This window comes from Dasypus novemcinctus, chromosome 23, assembly GCF_030445035.2.
Source record: "Dasypus novemcinctus isolate mDasNov1 chromosome 23, mDasNov1.1.hap2, whole genome shotgun sequence".
NCBI classification, from domain to species: domain Eukaryota; kingdom Metazoa; phylum Chordata; class Mammalia; order Cingulata; family Dasypodidae; genus Dasypus; species Dasypus novemcinctus.
In genome coordinates, this window is record NC_080695.1 from 15,744,117 (window position 1) to 15,760,620 (window position 16,504).

A 16,504-nucleotide genomic window follows, 5' to 3' on the forward strand; every position below is an offset into this window, starting at 1 on the left:
GTAAGCTGGGCTCAGGGGGTGACCGAAGAAGAGCTCGGGCAACGCTGGGGGAGGCCGCGGGGACGTCGGTGCCCCCTGGGGCGAAACACAACTGGGGCCCAACAGCCGGCATTTGAGGCAGGGGTTCCAGGTGGGAGAAGCGGGACAGAGCTGAAAGGGAAGGGGACAGGGCCCCGGGCTGGGGAGACAAGGCTGAGGAGGGGAGGGCGAGAAGGTCGGGCCCTCAGAAAAACAGGCAAAGCCTGTGGGAGACGCAGCTGAGGAGAGAGACTTCCAGTGGGAGGCAGCAAGGAAGGAGGGCTGGCCTGGTGTCCAGGAGCTTGTTTGGGGCAATTTGAACGGGGAAAACAAAGGGCGGCCGGCTTCTCTGTGGAACTGGGGGTGGGTGGGGGAGGTGGGATAGGGGTGGTCTCCTCTTTTTACTCATTTATATGTCCAGTCACACGTAGCCGGAGAACCATGCCCCTCACCACCCACCTGGCGAGGGGCACCGACGCAGTCCCTTGGCTATGGGGAAATGGAGGTATAGCTCAAAAAAGACCTCCATCAGAGGCAAGGAGATACCCAGGGCACAAGCCTCTCAGGCACCATGTGAGAATTCCCAGGCACGGGGGTGGGCTCCTCCCGCGCGCTGTGCGACAACTCTGAGGCCCAGGGTGAGTGGAGAGGAGCTCGGAGGGGCTAGGAGGCGCCCACTTTTTAGGAGCTTGAGAAGAATTTAAGGTGAGGAGGCTATTGGGTGACCTTTGTGAAAAACTTAAAGACAAGTAATATCTGTTCACTAATATGGTATAAAAAAGAGAAGGCTCTTTCACAAATCACTGTAGAGAACGCTTGTAACTGTAGAGCCTTATAATTCTTGATCACGGCAAGGATTGCCTTTTCTCTCCCTCCAAATCCACCCCAAGAAGAGAGAAGCCTCTGGACTGGAAGCCGGTGGTTCGCAGAGCTAGGGAAAGCTGTGAGTTAAGACCAGGCCTGCTCGGGCCTCCTCTCCCCGCTCAGAACCAACGTTCGGGCGCCGGCTCACCAGGTCCCTGGCCCAGGAGGGGCCCCCCCAAGCGCCCTGGGGCCCTGGACCCTGACCTAGCCGTGTAATGTGCATGCCAACAGCAGCCTGGGATGCCAGGCAGGGAGACAGAGCACCAGCCCTGCCTGAGAGAGTCGCATTCAAATGAAAACACAACATGCTGTACTGCCAGACAGACAGAAGCTGTCTGCCCAGCTGACTTGAGCCCCTGGTTTGCAACCCTGACCTGGTCATTCTGGTCCCCCCAAGAGATGACTTATTTCTCTAATTCCTTCTCCCAAATCATTGCTTTGGACCCTAAATCCCAGGAGGCCCCCTAGTAATCGTGTTGACCTTGACCCCCCCACTTTGGCCTGTCCCCCATCCTTCTCCTCGGCCTCACAGCGTCCCTTTCCTCCCAGCCGTTCTCACACAGTGTAATTTTGAGAATGACTCCAAACCCCTCTGTGGCTGGACCCAAGAGTCTGAAGATGATGGGGACTGGACTCGAAAGAAGGGGTCTGCCCGCAGTGACATTGCCACGGCCAAGGGCGGGTACCCCAACGGAGGTGAGGGCCAGCGGGCTCCCCTAGGTGGAGGGAGGCAGTTGCAAGTCAGCCTGCCTGGGCTCCAGGCAGGGAGCGGAGGGGGCAGGGCCTCACCGCCCCCCCCCCGCCCCGGGACCCTGCCTCCCGCAGAGGGTGCCTACCTGTACCTGAACTCGAGTGCCATCCGCTATGGCGGGGTGGTCCGCCTGCGCAGCCCCCTCCTCTCGGTGTCTGGCCCACTCTGCGTCCACTTCGCCTACCAAGTGTTCGGGCGGCCGTGGGGTGCCCAGCTCAAACTGCTGCTGCTGCCCGGCCTCTGGGGCAGGCCCCGCCAGCTGCTCTGGAAGCAGACGGACACCCAGAGTGCCACCTGGATGCCCGTCATCATCACCGTGCCCACGGGGCTGGCCCGGAGCCGCCGGGTGAGGCCGAGGGCAGAGCCTGGGACTCCAGTGCTGGGGATCTGGGGGCGGGGGGTGAAGGGGGTCTGCAGCGAGGAGCAGGTGTTGGGGGGGGGCGTGCCATCTGTATTCAGGGGGGAGCCTGGGAGCCCGAGGCAAAGGGGCAGGAGGCCTGGCCGAGAGGCTCACGGGGTGGAGTCCCCTGTTCCTTCCTGCTGCAGCTGATATTCGAGGCAGTGAGGGGCAACAAGGCTTACTTAGACTTTGCCCTGGATGCCGTCTCCGTCCGTCGGGGGACCTGCAATCAGGGTGAGTCCCTGTGCCCCTCTCTCTCTGCCCCTGCACATCTGCGGGGCTGGGGGTGTGTGCAGCGGCAACTCAGGGAGCAAAACCCCGCGTTCTCCCCGAGTTGGGGCTACCTGCTCCCCTCTACTGCCACACCCCATACCTTTGACTCTTGAAGCAGTCCCACCTAGAGAGGTTCTCGTGTAACGCAGAGTTGTGATCATGCCCAGTTAGAATGACCAGCCACCCCAACTTGCCCTGAAAAGGGAGCCCTGAAATCTCCACATGGGTGGGAAGCCCTCAGCCCTGGGCCAACAGGGTCATTTGGTCACCCTAGCTGTTACCCCAGATCTATCAAGAGCTAGTCCTCGGGAAGCGGACGTGCCTTAATTAATAGAGCATCTGCCTACCATAGGGAGGGTCCAGGGTTTGCTACCTAGGGTCTCCTGACCCGTGTGGTGAGCTGGCCCAGGCGCAGTGCTGATGTGCGCAAGGAATGCCGTGCCATGCAGGGGTGTCCCCAAGTAGGGGTGCCACACATGCAAGGAGTGCGCCCCTCAAGGAGAGCCACCGCACGTGAAAAAAAGCGTAGCCCGCCCAGGAGTGGTGCCGCACACACACAGAGCTGATGCAGCAAGATGACGCAACAAAAAGATGCAGTTTCCCAGTGCTGCCTGACAATGCAAGCAGACACAGAAGAACACACAGCAAATAGACACAGAGCACAGACAACAGGGGGAAGGGGAGAGAAATAAATAAAAATAAATCTTAAAAAAAAACCACAAAAAACTAGTCTTTTAAGCTGAATAGAGACTCAAGGAGAGGAAATGCAAAGGAAGGAAAACTCCAGAAGCTGGGTGAAGGGTACTAACATTTGCTGAACACAGGCTCAGAACTAGATGCTTCCCGTACGTATCTGATTTACGCCTTGTGACAGCTTGGTGAGGTGGGCACTGCTATCCCCAGTCTATAGATGAGAAAACTGAGGCGTAGGTAGGCTAAGTCATCTTACCAGGAATCCAGCCAGCAGGCAGTGGGGCTGTAGCTGGCTCGAAAGCCCGCTCTGGCTCACAACAGGATCCATCCAGATTTGAACTCAGAATTCCGACTCCACATCGAGTCGTACTTTTCTGAGCTGCCTCCTCTTAGAACAAGCTACATCTTCCCTTCCTTTCTTTGCCTGCAGTCTGTGTGATGCAAACCTGCAGTTTTGACATCTTGAGTGACCTCTGTGGCTGGAGCCTGATTCCAACTGTCACAGGGGCCGGATGGGTCCAGCAGCCAGGGTCATCGGGGAAGCTGCAAGCAATGCCCAAGGACGACTTTTCTAAGCCTGGCAGTGAGTAACGGTGGATGCCGCATCCTTTGACTTCCAGTATTGGACGCCTAGTGTCCCCCTGGGGACTTTACGGTGTCTGTCTTACAACTCTACAGTAACTTGGCCTTGGGACAGTCTGAGGTGAACCCCAGCAACCTCAAACCTCTATTAGCTCAAGCCTCATGGCAAGAAGCAAACTCCAAGCACCCACCCAGCTTCCACTGCTATCACCCCACTAGTTCCACTTGGAAAAAATGCAGCCTGCCCCTCACTTCCTTCCCTTCACTCATTCAATCATTCATTCAGCAAACACTGTGGGGCATTTGAAATACATCAGGGTACAAGCAGACAAGGAGCAGTGGGGGACAAGGGGAGACAGTTACTGAAACAACAAATAAGGAAATTATATCATTATAAGGTGAGCAGTGCTATTGAAAAATAAAAAGTTGGACAGAGTGAGGGGGTTGGTAATGCAGGGGCGGGGGCGGGTGGCATCTTTTAAATAGGGTAGTCAGAGTGGGGCTCATTCAGCTCACATTTCAGCAAAAACTTGAAGGAGGTGAGGGAGTGAGGCATGGAACTATCAAGGCAGAAGGGCCAGCCATGCAAAGGCCCTGAGGTAGCAGCAGGCCTGAGGGGCTGGAGGAGAGCGCAGGGAGCCAGTGTGGCTGGGATGGAGCGAGAGGGAGTTAGCGTGATGGACACAGAGCTTAGACAGGTCATGGGAGGGGCAGATTGCCAGGCTTTTACCCTGTATGATTGGGTAGGCTTTGAGGGATTTTGAGCAGTGGCATGACTTGATCTGATTTATATTTAAAAATACCACCTGGTTTTTGGGTTGAGAAGCCACTGAAGGGAACAGGCAAGGGAAGATGCAGGGAAACCATTCAGGAGGCTTTTGCAATAATCTGGGCAATTCTCTTTCTCTTCTATTCCATTCCTGTTTACCTCCAGCTTCCTTGTCAACACTGCCCTGCACCCTTGCCTGGGTTGTTCTTTTTTTTAAAAAAAGATTTATTTTATTTCTTTCTCTCCCCTTCCCCCCATTGTCTGCTCTCTGTGTCCATTCGCTGTGTGTTCTTCTGTGTCCACTTGCATTATCTGGTGGCACTAGGAAACTACGTCTTTTTGTTGTTGTGTCATCTTGCTGTGTCAGCTCTCCGTGTGTGTGGTGCCACTCCTGGGCAGGCTGTGCTTTTTTCACAAGGGGCGGCTCTCCTTGCAGGGCGCACTCCTTGCGCGTGGGGCTCCCCTACACGGGGGTGCCCCTTGTGTGGCGCGGCACTGCTTGTGCGCAGTAGCACTGCGTGTGGGCCAGCTCACCACATGAGTCAGGAGGCCCTGGGTGTGAACCCTGGACCCTCCATATGGTAGACGGATGCTCTATCAGTTGAGCCATGTCTGCTTCCCTGGGTAATTGTTCTTTCTACTGTTGACCCCTCCCTCTCTCCTTTCCTTCCCTTCGGGCCCCATTTTCTCTTCCCGTTTTCTCGCTCACTCCCCTCCATACGACACGTATGTCCAGCCCTCGTTGAGTATGGGCTGTGACAGGCTTTGTGGTGAAACACAGAGGACCAAGCTCCGTCCTAGTTTGTACCTCTTCTTTTGTCCTTTTTTCCATTGCATCTCTCCATTCTCCATCCTTTGCCTTCCTTTTGCCTTATTTCTACCTTTTCTTCTCTCTTCTCCACCTTTCCCTCACCCCTCTCCATAAGGCCTTTCTGTCCCCTCCAACCCCCCGGGCTCTCCTTCCTCCTATCTTTCCTGCTGCCTGAGGTCTGCCTTCTGGAAAGGCCTCGAGAACCACCACCTCCACCTTCCCCCTGGCTTCTTGGTCCCGGGGGCGCCAGGTCACCATCCCCGGGCCCCACAGCAGCTGGCTCTGAGCCCAGCAGTTGCCGTAAATGTCGGTTGCCTTCACGTTTTTCCTTCCTCTCCCTCCCCCTTTCACCGGGCTTACTGCCTTCTACTTTTTCATCTTTTCCATTTCTCATACGTCCCCATTTTTCTGCCATCACTTTACCGTTTCTTTTCCGTTCTCTCCCCTCCTCCCTCCCACTTGTTTCCCCTCTATTCTCTTCTTTTCCCTCTCTCCTCTTCGCTCTCCTCTCTCCCTTCCCACAGCCCGCCTTCCTGGTCCCGCAGTTCAGAGCACAAGGCTGGACCCAGTGGCCACCGGGCACCGGGCACCGGTGCGCACGCGCCCCCCGCCACCCCCACGCATCAGCCCCTGCTTCAATTTTCTCCCTGGCTACTAGTTGCGTCACAGAGCGAGGTCCAGGCTGATTGGCTGGCTGAGCTGGAGGCGAGGGGTTGGATAGGAAGCCCGCCCTTGGACCTCCCAGCGGTCCTCTTTCACGCGGGGGTGTGATGCGCTATATCCAGTGAGTCAAGAAAGGGAAGCGAATGTTAGGCTAGGGACCCTAAGAAGCCATAACCCAAAGAACAGGAGTCTTCGAGCTGCGGCTTGGGAGAGGACGCCCCCATTTCATGCGGTCGCCCCAGCGTCCTCACCTTGCCAGTCATGCACTTGGAAAGGCAGGGGGCCCCAGCCAGTCTTGGCTGATTCTAGGCTGCTGTTGGGGCTCCCCTGGGCCAGTGTCTCCCCAAGGTCCCCTTGGCTGCCATAGTCCCCCAGCTCCATCCCTCCTTCCCCTTAACTGGTCTCTCTTCCTTCCCAGAGGGTTTCTACCTGCTCCTGGACCCCAAGAATGCCAAACCGAAGCAGAAGGCTGTGCTTCTCAGCCCCCTGAGCCTCTCCTCCGGCTGCCTGAGCCTCACCTTCCACTACACCCTCTGGCCCGAGTCTCCTGGCGCCGGCCTCCACGTCTTCGCTGAAGTCCTGGGTTAGAGTGGGGAATTCACGGGGTGACGCTGACCTTCTGGGGCTCATCTCCCAGAGCAAGGGGTGGAAGGTGAAATACAGGGCATTCTTCGGGGTCCAGGGAAATCGGGGACAGGTGAGAGATTATCCCACAGAATGGGACTGGGGACCTTGGAGAGCCCTGGCTAGATAAAGGTGCCAGGCCTTTCAAGAAGGATGAACTTGCACTTGGGGAAACATCCTCCAGTTATTCCCTCTGCTCTGCACCCTCCTGAGTCTAGGTTTAAAGTTGCTTCCCAGAGCCCTTAATCTTGCTTCTCTCCTCATTTTAGGCAGCATCCAGAAAGACATTCTCTTCTCAGGAAAACCTGGACCCAACTGGCAGCCTGCTGTTGTCAAATATACAGGCCACGGGCAGATCCAGGTAGAGTGGAGCAAGGGGCCAGGTCTCCTTGTCCAGGCACCCGCCAAAGTCGAAATGTATGGAGGGTGTGGGCTCTAGGAGCGGGCTGTCCCCAGTTCTCGAGTGGACGAGAGTCAGGTGGGGGGCTTGGGCCGGAGCAAGCACATGGCCCACTCACCCTCTCTCTCTAGTTCATCGTGGTGGGCGTATATGGAGAGACCCCAGAGCCGGCTGTGGCGGTGGATGCACTCGCCATTGCTCCCTGTGGGGGTGAGAGCAGAGCCCCGGGGGACCCAGACCTCTCTGAATCGGGCCGGGGGAACGAATGGAGAGCATGGAGGAAATTTCCCAAATCTCCCATTTTGATCCCCAGAGAGCTTTCCTCAGTGTGACTTTGAAGATGATGACCACCCTTTCTGTGACTGGACTCAGGTGCCAGGGAATGGTGGACACTGGTCCCGGGGGATAAAAAGTACGTCCAGGGCAGGGGCCCTTCTGGAGGTTACCCGGTGGGCGATGAGGAGTTTGAGGGCCCTTCAAGCCCGGGGGTCATGGGATATGCTCCCAGCTCTAGGACAGGCTGGTGTGGCCAATGGAGGAAGAGGCCTTAGCATGTTGTAGATGGTGAAGCTCAGTCAGCAGCTGTTCATTGGGAAACCACCATTTGGCCAGGGCTGTGGAGGTGACCAAGGTAGAATCAGTTGAGGCTTCTCATGGTCAAGGGATCACTGAAACCCCCCAACAAATCCAGGCGTCTCACTCCATTGAGCCCCGGGCTTCAAAATCCCACCTTATTTTCAGTCAAGCCCCTCGATGCTATGGCCAGCAAAGGAAGCTGGCTTCCTGGGCTGGCTTTCCCCTCTCTTTCCCATCCTGCCTTCTTCGATTTGAAGTGCAAAATGAGCAAGGGGGAAAAAAAAGCCAGAAGAGGGGAACTTGGATCTGCCTCCGACCCCCGTTTGGAAATCCCGGAGCTGCTCAAGCAGCAGTTGTCACGACCTCTTGAGATTTCTCATCTGGCCTGTCCCCTCCCCTGGTCCAGAGCTTCACTACATCTACGTCAAGGCTGACAAGGAGTCCCCAGTAGGAAATTCTGTCCGACTGATGAGCTGGCCCTTTTGTGCCACCGAGACCATCTGCGTGGATTTTTCTTACCGCTTGTTTGGCCCTGGAGAGGGAAGTGCCCTCCAGCTCCTGCTGGCGGGTACTGGAGGGACGGCCGCCAAGTCTCTCTGGGCCCGCGTTGGGTCTCAGGGCCCTGCCTGGCAGCACGCCAGTGTCACCATCCCTTCAGGACAACTGCAGCCCTGGCAGGTGAGAGGTGGAGGGAGTGCACGCTGCGTGTGTCCGTGGGGGCGGGGTGAGCGAGGCAGGATACCTGGGATCCTGGGGGACGGCAAAGGCTGAGCAGGTGGAAAGCTGGAGGGGAGCAGGGCAGAGGGGAGCTTAGCGTTAGAGAGAACATCTGGCTCCTGCCAGGGAGGGCGGCAGGGCTGGACCGGTGGGGCCAGGACAAGGCGTCCCGTTGGCAGAGGACAGACTCGATGCCCAGTGGTGTTGCCGAGCTGCGAGGGGTCGTTTTCATTTCTCTCTTCCTTCTCCCCCCGCCCGGTCTCCTTCAGCTGATACTTGAGGGCATCACAGGCACCAACGTGACCTTCGACATCTCTGTGGGTTTCATCTTAATCCACCCTGGGGTCTGTCCAGGTAAGACCAAACTCTGGGCCCTGGAAGGGGGCCGGGCCCGTCTTGGAGCTCCTCCATCCACGCTGGTTAACGTGAGTCTCCTTAGTGCTGGAGATTTCACACTGCCGACCCTCGCGCCCCCATCCCCTTCCATGGTCCTGAAGGCAGGAGCCACCTCCTCTACCTTCCTGGAGCCTGGGACAGTTCCTGACGTTTAGTAGGAGCAAACTGTGTGTTGAGTGAGAAAAGGTTGGTGATGGCATGGAGCGGAAGAGATGTGAATAGTTAGGCCTTTGAGCCCACCTACTCCAATTATGTGTGACTGAAGAGGGCGGTGGTATGATTTTGACTAAACTCCAGGAATGTTTTTTTCAGCACCTGTGCCCACAGTGCTTCCTACTACAACTGCCACCTCTAAAACCACTCTCCACCCCCAGAAGCCCACCACTCCCACTGCAAAGTCTACTCTCCCCACCAAGAAGACCACCGTCCCCACAGAGACCACCGCCATCTCTACTGTTCCCACAGAGAAGACAACGGTCTCTACTGTCCCCACAAAGAAGACCACCGTCCCCACAGAGACCACCGCCATCTCTACTGTTCCCACAGAGAAGACAACGGTCTCTACTGTCCCCACAAAGAAGACCACCGTCCCCACAGAGACCACCGCCATCTCTACTGTTCCCACAGAGAAGACAACGGTCTCTACTGTCCCCACAGAGAAGATCACCGTCCCCACAGAGACCACCGCCATCTCTACTGTTCCCACAGAGAAGACAACGGTCTCTACTGTCCCCGCAAAGAAGATCACCGTCCCCACAGAGACCACCGCCATCTCTACTGTCCCCACAGAGAAGACAACTGTCTCTACTGTCCCTACAGAGAAGACCACCATCCCTACTGTCCCCACAGAGAAGACAACAGTCTCTGCTGTCCCCACAGAAAAGACAACGGTCTCTACTGTCCCCATAGAGACCACCACCATCCCTGCCGTCCCCACAAAGAAGATCACCGTCCCCACAGAGACCACCGCCATCTCTACTGTCCCCACAGAGAAGACCATTGTCCCCACAGAGACCACCACCATCCCTACTGTTCCCACAGAGAAGACAACTGTCTCTACTGTCCCCACAGAGAAGACCACCATCCCTACTGTCCCCACAGAGAAGACAACAGTCTCTACTGTCCCCACAGAAAAGACAATGGTCTCTACTGTCCCCACAGAGACCACCACCATCCCTACTGTCCCCACAGAGAAGACAACAGTCTCTACTGTCCCCACAGAGAAGACAACAGTCTCTGCTATCCCCACAGAGAAGACCACTGTCCCCACAGAGACCACTGCCATCTCTACTGTCCCCATAGAGACCACCACTGTCCCCACAGAAAAAACCTCCACCCCCACGGAGAAACCCACCGTCCTCACTAAAAAGCACCCGGCTCCTCTGACACCCACCCCCAGCCCAACACTGCAGCCCGTCGGGCCGGCAGTCTGGTCCGTTTCCAACAGCGCGGCCCAAACCACAACCGTGAGCAGCACCGAAACCCCTGCGCCATTTCCAGGTAGGAGGCAGAGCGTGAGGCGCAGCTGAAAGTTAGAGATAGTTACTGAGAGAGTTAGGGAAAGGGAGTCTCTGGTAGGAAATTTCGTTCTGAGAGGCGGGATGCATCAGACCATGACAGCTTTAGAAGAAAGTGGGGACTGTGATTGGCAAGAGGGACAGCAGTGCAGGGGTGAGGGATGGGGAGTGGCAGGAACCAAGTACCTGGCTCGCTTCTGTTTTTTTCTTTTAAAATTGAGATTCAATTCACATGCCATAAAATTCATCGTTTTAAAGGGTCAAGTGTTTTTTCAGTATATTCACAAGGTTATGCAACCATCATCACTTAATTTTTTTTAATTGGAGAAAAATCATGCAGAAAGTAGAATTCCCATGTTACCCCCATTTTCCTTATTACTGACATCTTGCATTAACCTTTATTAACAACTGATGAAGAAATATTACTATTATACTCTTACTTTAATCTGTAGTTTACATTAGGGTTCACTGTTGTACACTTTTGTGGTGGTTAACATTTTTTATTCTGGTAACATATATACTGCTTAACATTTCTCATTCTTACCACACCCAAAAATGCAATTGAGTGGTAATTACATTCGTAATATACTTGCAGCACTACCATCCATTACCAAAATTTTTCCTTCACCCCAAACAGGAAACTCTGTACCATTTAAGCATTAACTACCCATTCCCTACCTCTACCCTGGCCCCTGGTAACCTGTATTGTAGTTTCTGACTCTGTGAATTTGCATATTCTAATTATTTCATATATGCAAGATCATACAGTATTTGTCCTTTTGTGTTTGGCTTATTTCTCTTAACCGGATGTCTTCGAGCCTTGCGTGTTGTAACCTGCATCAGAACTTTATTCCTTTTACTGGCTAATATATCACTGTATGGATAGACCACATTTTTTATCTGTGCCCTGTTGATGGACACACTTGGATTGCTTACATCTTTTGGCAGTTGTTAATTAAGCTGCTAGGAACATAGATGTGCATATGTGTGTCCAAGTCCCTGCTTTCAGTTTTTTTGGGTATATACGCAGAAGTGGAATTGTTGGGTCGTATGGTAGTTCTCTACTTAACTTTCTGAGGAAACCACAAACTCCTTTCCACAGTCTGCCCCATTTTACGTTCCCAACAATGAACTGGTGTTCCTGTTTCCCCACAGCCTCTCCAACTCTTCCTATTTTCTATTTTTCAGGAGTAGGCATCCTAGTGGGTGTGAAATGGTATCTCATTGTGATTTGATTTGCATTTCCCTAAAGGTTCATGATATGTCCTCACTTTTTGATTCCAGAACATTTTCATCACCCCAAACAGAAATCCCACACCCTTAGCCTTCACCCCCTATTCTCTCCTTCCCCAGCCCCTGGTAATCACTTGCCTACTTTCTCGCGCTATGGTTCTGCCTATTCTGGACATTTCGTATATAAATGGAATCATGCAATAAGTGGCCTTTTGTGGCTGGCTTCTTTCCCTTAGGGTAATGTTTTTTAGTTCACCCGTACAGTACCGTGCTTTAGTACTTGGTTCCTATCTACGGCTGGACAGGACAGACCTATTCTTAGAGAACTTGAGTTTGGGGGTACAGGGGAAATAGGAAAGCTCCCTGATGAAAGCTGTAGCATGGAGGCTTGATGGTGGCTGTGCTTTCCCCTTAGTGAAGTGTCCCCCAAGAGCCCACCTTGAATCCTGTGCCTGCCCTGCCTCCTGCCAGAGCCCCAAGCCCCGCTGCGAGCTCCCCTGCAAGGCAGGCTGTGTCTGCAACCCTGGCTTTGTGCTTAGTGGCTCCCGCTGCATCAGATCCTCTTCTTGCAATTGTTTCTACAAAAACTCCGTCTATAAGGTAAGACCGCCGGGATGCCTGGCTCCCCTGCCGGAAACTGCTAGCAGAACACCTGGGTGTCAGCTCCATCTGCTTCCCAGGTGACGTGAACTTGGATCAATGGGATCAGTTTAAAAGCTGTAGCTACAGCCTTGGAGTCATCCAGGCAGCATGAGGTTTTTGATGATCATCTCTGTTCAGACAACACATATTTGTGAAGCACCCACTTTGGCCTGACATGAGGCTGGGAAGAAGATTCGGCCGTGCTGTGCTCAGTGGCCCTCCCAGCCTCGTCTTCCCATACTTTGTGCCCTGCAACGGCAGCCCTAATGATGTGGTGTGGGACCCTCCTGGCCTTCCTGAGGACAGCTGGGGTCCCTGCAGATACAGAGAGCACTGGCTGCTGGGTAGGGTGTCGGGAGTTCTAGGGCAAGACCTGGCATCCTAGAGTCTTGGCCTTTTCTTCCAAAGGCACTTGCAAATCCCACTAGGTCAAAAAGAGAGAATGGATAATGGCCTCCTGGAGAGGCTCAGCCAGGGTAGGCGCTCTGGAGGGGCCGCAGGCTCTGGAGCAGAGCTGTGCCATGGAGAGAGCAGGCGAGCCGCGCGCTTTACGTTTCCTAGTAGCCACAGCTGAGGTAAAAAGAACCGGGTTAAATGAGTGCTCGTGAGATACTAAATGCCAACTACAACTATTTCAACATTGGATCAGTGAAATGTTAGTTTACATTCTTTTTTTTTTTTTTTCATACTAAGTCTTCAGAATCCAGTGTGTATTTTAGGCTCACAGCCTATCTCCATTTGGACTGGCCATGGTTCAAGAGCTTAGTTGCCTCACTGGCCGTGGCTGTAGCAGCACAGGTCTAGTCAGGCAGAGCCAAGTTCAAATCCTGGCTCCAGCATGCATTCACTGGGCGACCTTGGGCAAGTTTTTGGTTTTTTTTTTACCTCCCTAAATTAATCTCCGGATCTATAAAATGTGCACAATAAGATTTTCTGCCTCATAAGATTGTTGTGAAGGTAAAATTAGATCCTGACACATACCCCTTACTTAGTAAACGTTAATTATTATTATTAGCAATTTATGATGAGTAGCATATGCCACCTACTTATGAAAAGTGCATTAAGCTCCTCGTTTGCGTCCCTGCCTCTCCCTCATCCCCAGCTGTTCTTCCTGTCGCTGTTCAGAGCTCCTGCTTGTCTCCTCTGGGGCCGCCAGGTCCCAAGCCCCTTTCCCCGGCCCCCTGGCTCTCCCTGTGGCAGGCTCGTGGTTAGCTGCACCTGCAGCCTGGGAAAGCCCTGTCACGCCGGCAGCGTCAGGCGGCTCCTCCCTCTGCCGGGGAGACGTTTATGGACTTACTCCTGGCCCTCAGGTGGTCTCGGATTCTGAGGGGCACCCCAGCTCTTGGTTCATTCTTTCATTCAACAAGTTTTTTTTTAAAGATTTTATTTTTTAAAATTTATTTCTCTTCCCTTCTCCTCCCTGCCCCCCGTCTCTGCTCTCTGTGTCCACTGGCTCTGTGTTCTTCTGTGTCCATTTGCATTCTTGTCAGCGGCACCCAGAATCTGTGTCTCTTTTTGTTGAATCATCTTGCCACGTCAGTTCTCCACGTGTGCAGCCCCACTCCTGGGCAGGCTGCGCTTCTTTCACACGGGGCGGCTCTCCTTACGGGGTGCACTCCTTGCACGTGGGGCTCCCCTACGCAGGGACACCCCTGCGTGGCACGGCACTCCTTGCGTGCATCAGCACTGCGCATGGGCCAGCTCCACACGGGTCAAGGAGGCCCGGGGTTTGAACCACGGACCTCCCATGTGGTAGACAGATGCCCTATCCGTTGAGCCAAGTCTGCTTCCCTCATCCAACAAGTATTGACTGAATGAGAGCTCTCAGCTGGGCCCCAAGCTCCGGGGTAAGGCTGAGGTGGCAAGCAGAGCCAGACACGCTCCGTCACACAGGGCGCTTCCGGTCCAGCAGGCACACAAATCCGTGTAAAAGTGCACGCGGGGCCCATCGTCTCCAGGAAAGGGCTCCACCGGTCGGGGAGGTCTGAGAAAGTGCCCCTTGAGCTGAGTTCCGCGGGCTGCATAGGGACGACTTAGCGAGCAGGGAGGGAAGAGCGGGCCAGGACGTGAGGAGGACATGTGCCAGTGTCCTGCGGTGGGAGGGGCTATACCTGGGAGGCGTGGGACGAGGAAGCCTGGGGGCAAGGGCGGGTCTGCGTGGTGAGAGGAGAGCCCAGAGCGCCCCAGGCTACAGCCGGGTGACCCTGGTTCCTTGCTCTCAGGCTGAGCAGGAGTGGTTCGGCCCCAGCTGCACAGAGCGCTGCCGCTGCTCAGGCAGTCAGGTGAAGTGCTGGGCCTCTCAGTGCGGGACCCACAGAGTGTGCCAGCAGCGGAACGGCCAGTATGGGTGCTACCCCCAGGGTGAGACCCTCCCCTCATGCCGTCCCTGCCTGCCGGCCTGTCAGAGTGGGCTCCCCAAGTCCCCCCTTGACCAGAGGAGGTGGCCAGGTCGGGGAGGGGGGCCGTGGCACCAAGCGTCACGCCGCCCCCGTTTTCCCTTCCGCAGGCAATGCCACCTGCACGGTCTATGGAGACCCTCATTACCTCACCTTTGACTGGAGGCCCCTGACCTTCACCGGCAAATGCACCTACATCTTGGTCCAACCCTGTGACAACTCGACAGGTAGGGCCCCGGAGAGCCCGGCGGCAGCCTGGGAGAAGGGTCTGAGTTCAGAAGTGCCGGGCCTGGGGTGGCACGAGCGGGGGCAGCACAGGGCAGGGGGCTGGCGGGTGTGGGGGGAAAGAGGCAGAGGAGGCGGCAAGGCCTTCTGAAGAGCCGCACCCAGAAGCGGGAGCTTTCTCGGGGACCAGGCGGCGGCCCGAACGCAGGTGGCGCGACCTGCTTCTCCAGGTCATCGCCGCCTCGGGGGCCTCTGTTGGCCTGGTGGAGGGGCTGGCCCCCGCTCTGGGCCCGTGGTGCCCGCAGTCGGCGCTCAGGGGTGCCTCTCCCGCGCAGACCCGTACTTCAGGGTGGCAGCCAAGAACGAAGAACGAGGCCAGGGAGACGTCTCCTGCCTGAGCAGAGTCTACGTGACCCTGCCCCAGACCACTGTCACCCTGCTCAGGGGCCGGCAAACGCTGGTAAGCCCCGTGTGCCCCGCACCTGTGTCCGCCGAGGGTGGCCTCAGCTCCAGCAAACACGGCGGAAGCCCCCCGGGAGAGGGCTGTCCTGCCGTGGAGGAGAGCAGCGGAACGCGCTGGGGGGCTCTCCCTGACCCAGGTGTGTCTCTCCGTCCCCTCCCTCGCCCCGCCTTCCAGGTCGGGGGTCAGCAAGTCACCCTCCCAGCCGTGCCTTTTCAAGGGGTCTCCCTCAGTCTGAGTGGGCGATTTGTGGCGCTGCAGACGGCATTTGGCTTGCGGGTGCAGTGGGATGGCGACCAGCAGCTGTCCGTGACTCTGCCCAGGTGAGGGGTGACCAGGCACCTGCCATGTCTCCTCTTCTCTTTCCCCCCTCCATTCTCAATCACTTATGGACCTCCCAAAGGGTGGGAAGCAGTGAGCCCGAGGCAGGGGACGCGGACAGACACAGGACGCTTTAGGAATGTGCTAGAAGGAGTCGCGGGTGGGCCCCGGGGGCTTTCAGGAGGGTGGCCCCTTTGATCCGGGTCTCCAAGGAAGAGCGTCTCCCCGATGGACAGACAAGGGAAAGACAGACTTTATAGGAACAGTGAACAGCCAACGCAAGACTAGAGTGTCTTAGGGCCGGTGAGAGGTTTGCTCAAGGTGGGAGATGGGGTGTGGGCAGAAGAAGCAGACGAGGGCGGACTGGAAAGACGGCTCCGGGGTGCGGGCTGTGAGGTGAGGGCCTTCCTGGTGGGCCCGGCGCCCCTGTCCAGAGGCCACAGCCAGCCGGGGCTCCCCAGCTCCCCTTCTCCACACGGTCCCTCAGTGGCTGGCCCGCTTTCCACTCCCTGCCTGCCCCGCCCCCGCCACAGCACCTTCTTCTCCAAACTCTGTGGTATCTGTGGAAACTATGACGGCGACAGCGACAACGACAACCGGCGGCCGGATGGCCTCCCCGCGGCAGACGACCAGGAGCTGGGGAACAGCTGGCAGACAGAGGAGGATGGGGGTGCCAAGTGAGCGGGGCCACCCCACCCCTCTCTGCCCTCGCTCTCCTCTGCCCTGTCAGGAGCCGTGCCCCCCGACTCCCATGCCTCCCCGCCACTCCTTCCCCGACTTCCTCCCCTAACTCTCCTCCCCTGCCCACTCGACCAACGCCCTCACCCCCACCGTCAACTGGACTCAAGCTCTGCTGCCTTTCCGGGGAGCCCAGCTTGCCTGTGACTGAAGATTCCAGGCCTTTCCGCCTCCTGTGGGGCTTGGGGTTCAAATGTTCCCCACGGGCTTTGCCGAGACCCGCGGGACCCTTTTCGGCCTTGCTGCCTGCCGGGCCCTGGCCCATGGGGTTTTTTTTGGGGGGGGGTTCTTTCAGGTGCGAGAACAACCAGGAGAACCCCGCGTCCTGTGGCAAGTCCTTGCAGAGCAACCTGACCAGGTCACAGTTGTGTGGGCAGCTCATCAACACCCAGGGCCCGTTTGGGTACGTAGGAGGGCAGGGGGGCCCATGCGGGG

The 16,504-nt window shown here is 56.2% G+C and overlaps 1 protein-coding gene across 1 annotated transcript in view; it reads left to right on the forward strand.

The window, feature by feature from the left end:
- Nucleotides 1-459: 459 nt before the first annotated feature.
- ZAN (zonadhesin) overlaps nt 460-16,504 on the forward strand; it is a 40,009-nt gene continuing 23,964 nt past the window's right edge. The window contains exons 1-20 of the mRNA XM_071211460.1: nt 460-523; nt 606-656; nt 1,432-1,578; nt 1,708-1,979; nt 2,180-2,267; nt 3,430-3,582; nt 6,243-6,407; nt 6,718-6,809; nt 6,980-7,058; nt 7,162-7,260; nt 7,831-8,102; nt 8,411-8,495; nt 8,850-10,037; nt 11,703-11,887; nt 14,152-14,290; nt 14,436-14,552; nt 14,886-15,010; nt 15,188-15,333; nt 15,865-16,008; nt 16,365-16,472. Coding sequence (XP_071067561.1) covers nt 460-523; nt 606-656; nt 1,432-1,578; nt 1,708-1,979; nt 2,180-2,267; nt 3,430-3,582; nt 6,243-6,407; nt 6,718-6,809; nt 6,980-7,058; nt 7,162-7,260; nt 7,831-8,102; nt 8,411-8,495; nt 8,850-10,037; nt 11,703-11,887; nt 14,152-14,290; nt 14,436-14,552; nt 14,886-15,010; nt 15,188-15,333; nt 15,865-16,008; nt 16,365-16,472 — 3,719 coding nt within the window. The remainder of the gene's footprint in view (nt 524-605; nt 657-1,431; nt 1,579-1,707; nt 1,980-2,179; nt 2,268-3,429; nt 3,583-6,242; nt 6,408-6,717; nt 6,810-6,979; nt 7,059-7,161; nt 7,261-7,830; nt 8,103-8,410; nt 8,496-8,849; nt 10,038-11,702; nt 11,888-14,151; nt 14,291-14,435; nt 14,553-14,885; nt 15,011-15,187; nt 15,334-15,864; nt 16,009-16,364; nt 16,473-16,504) is intronic.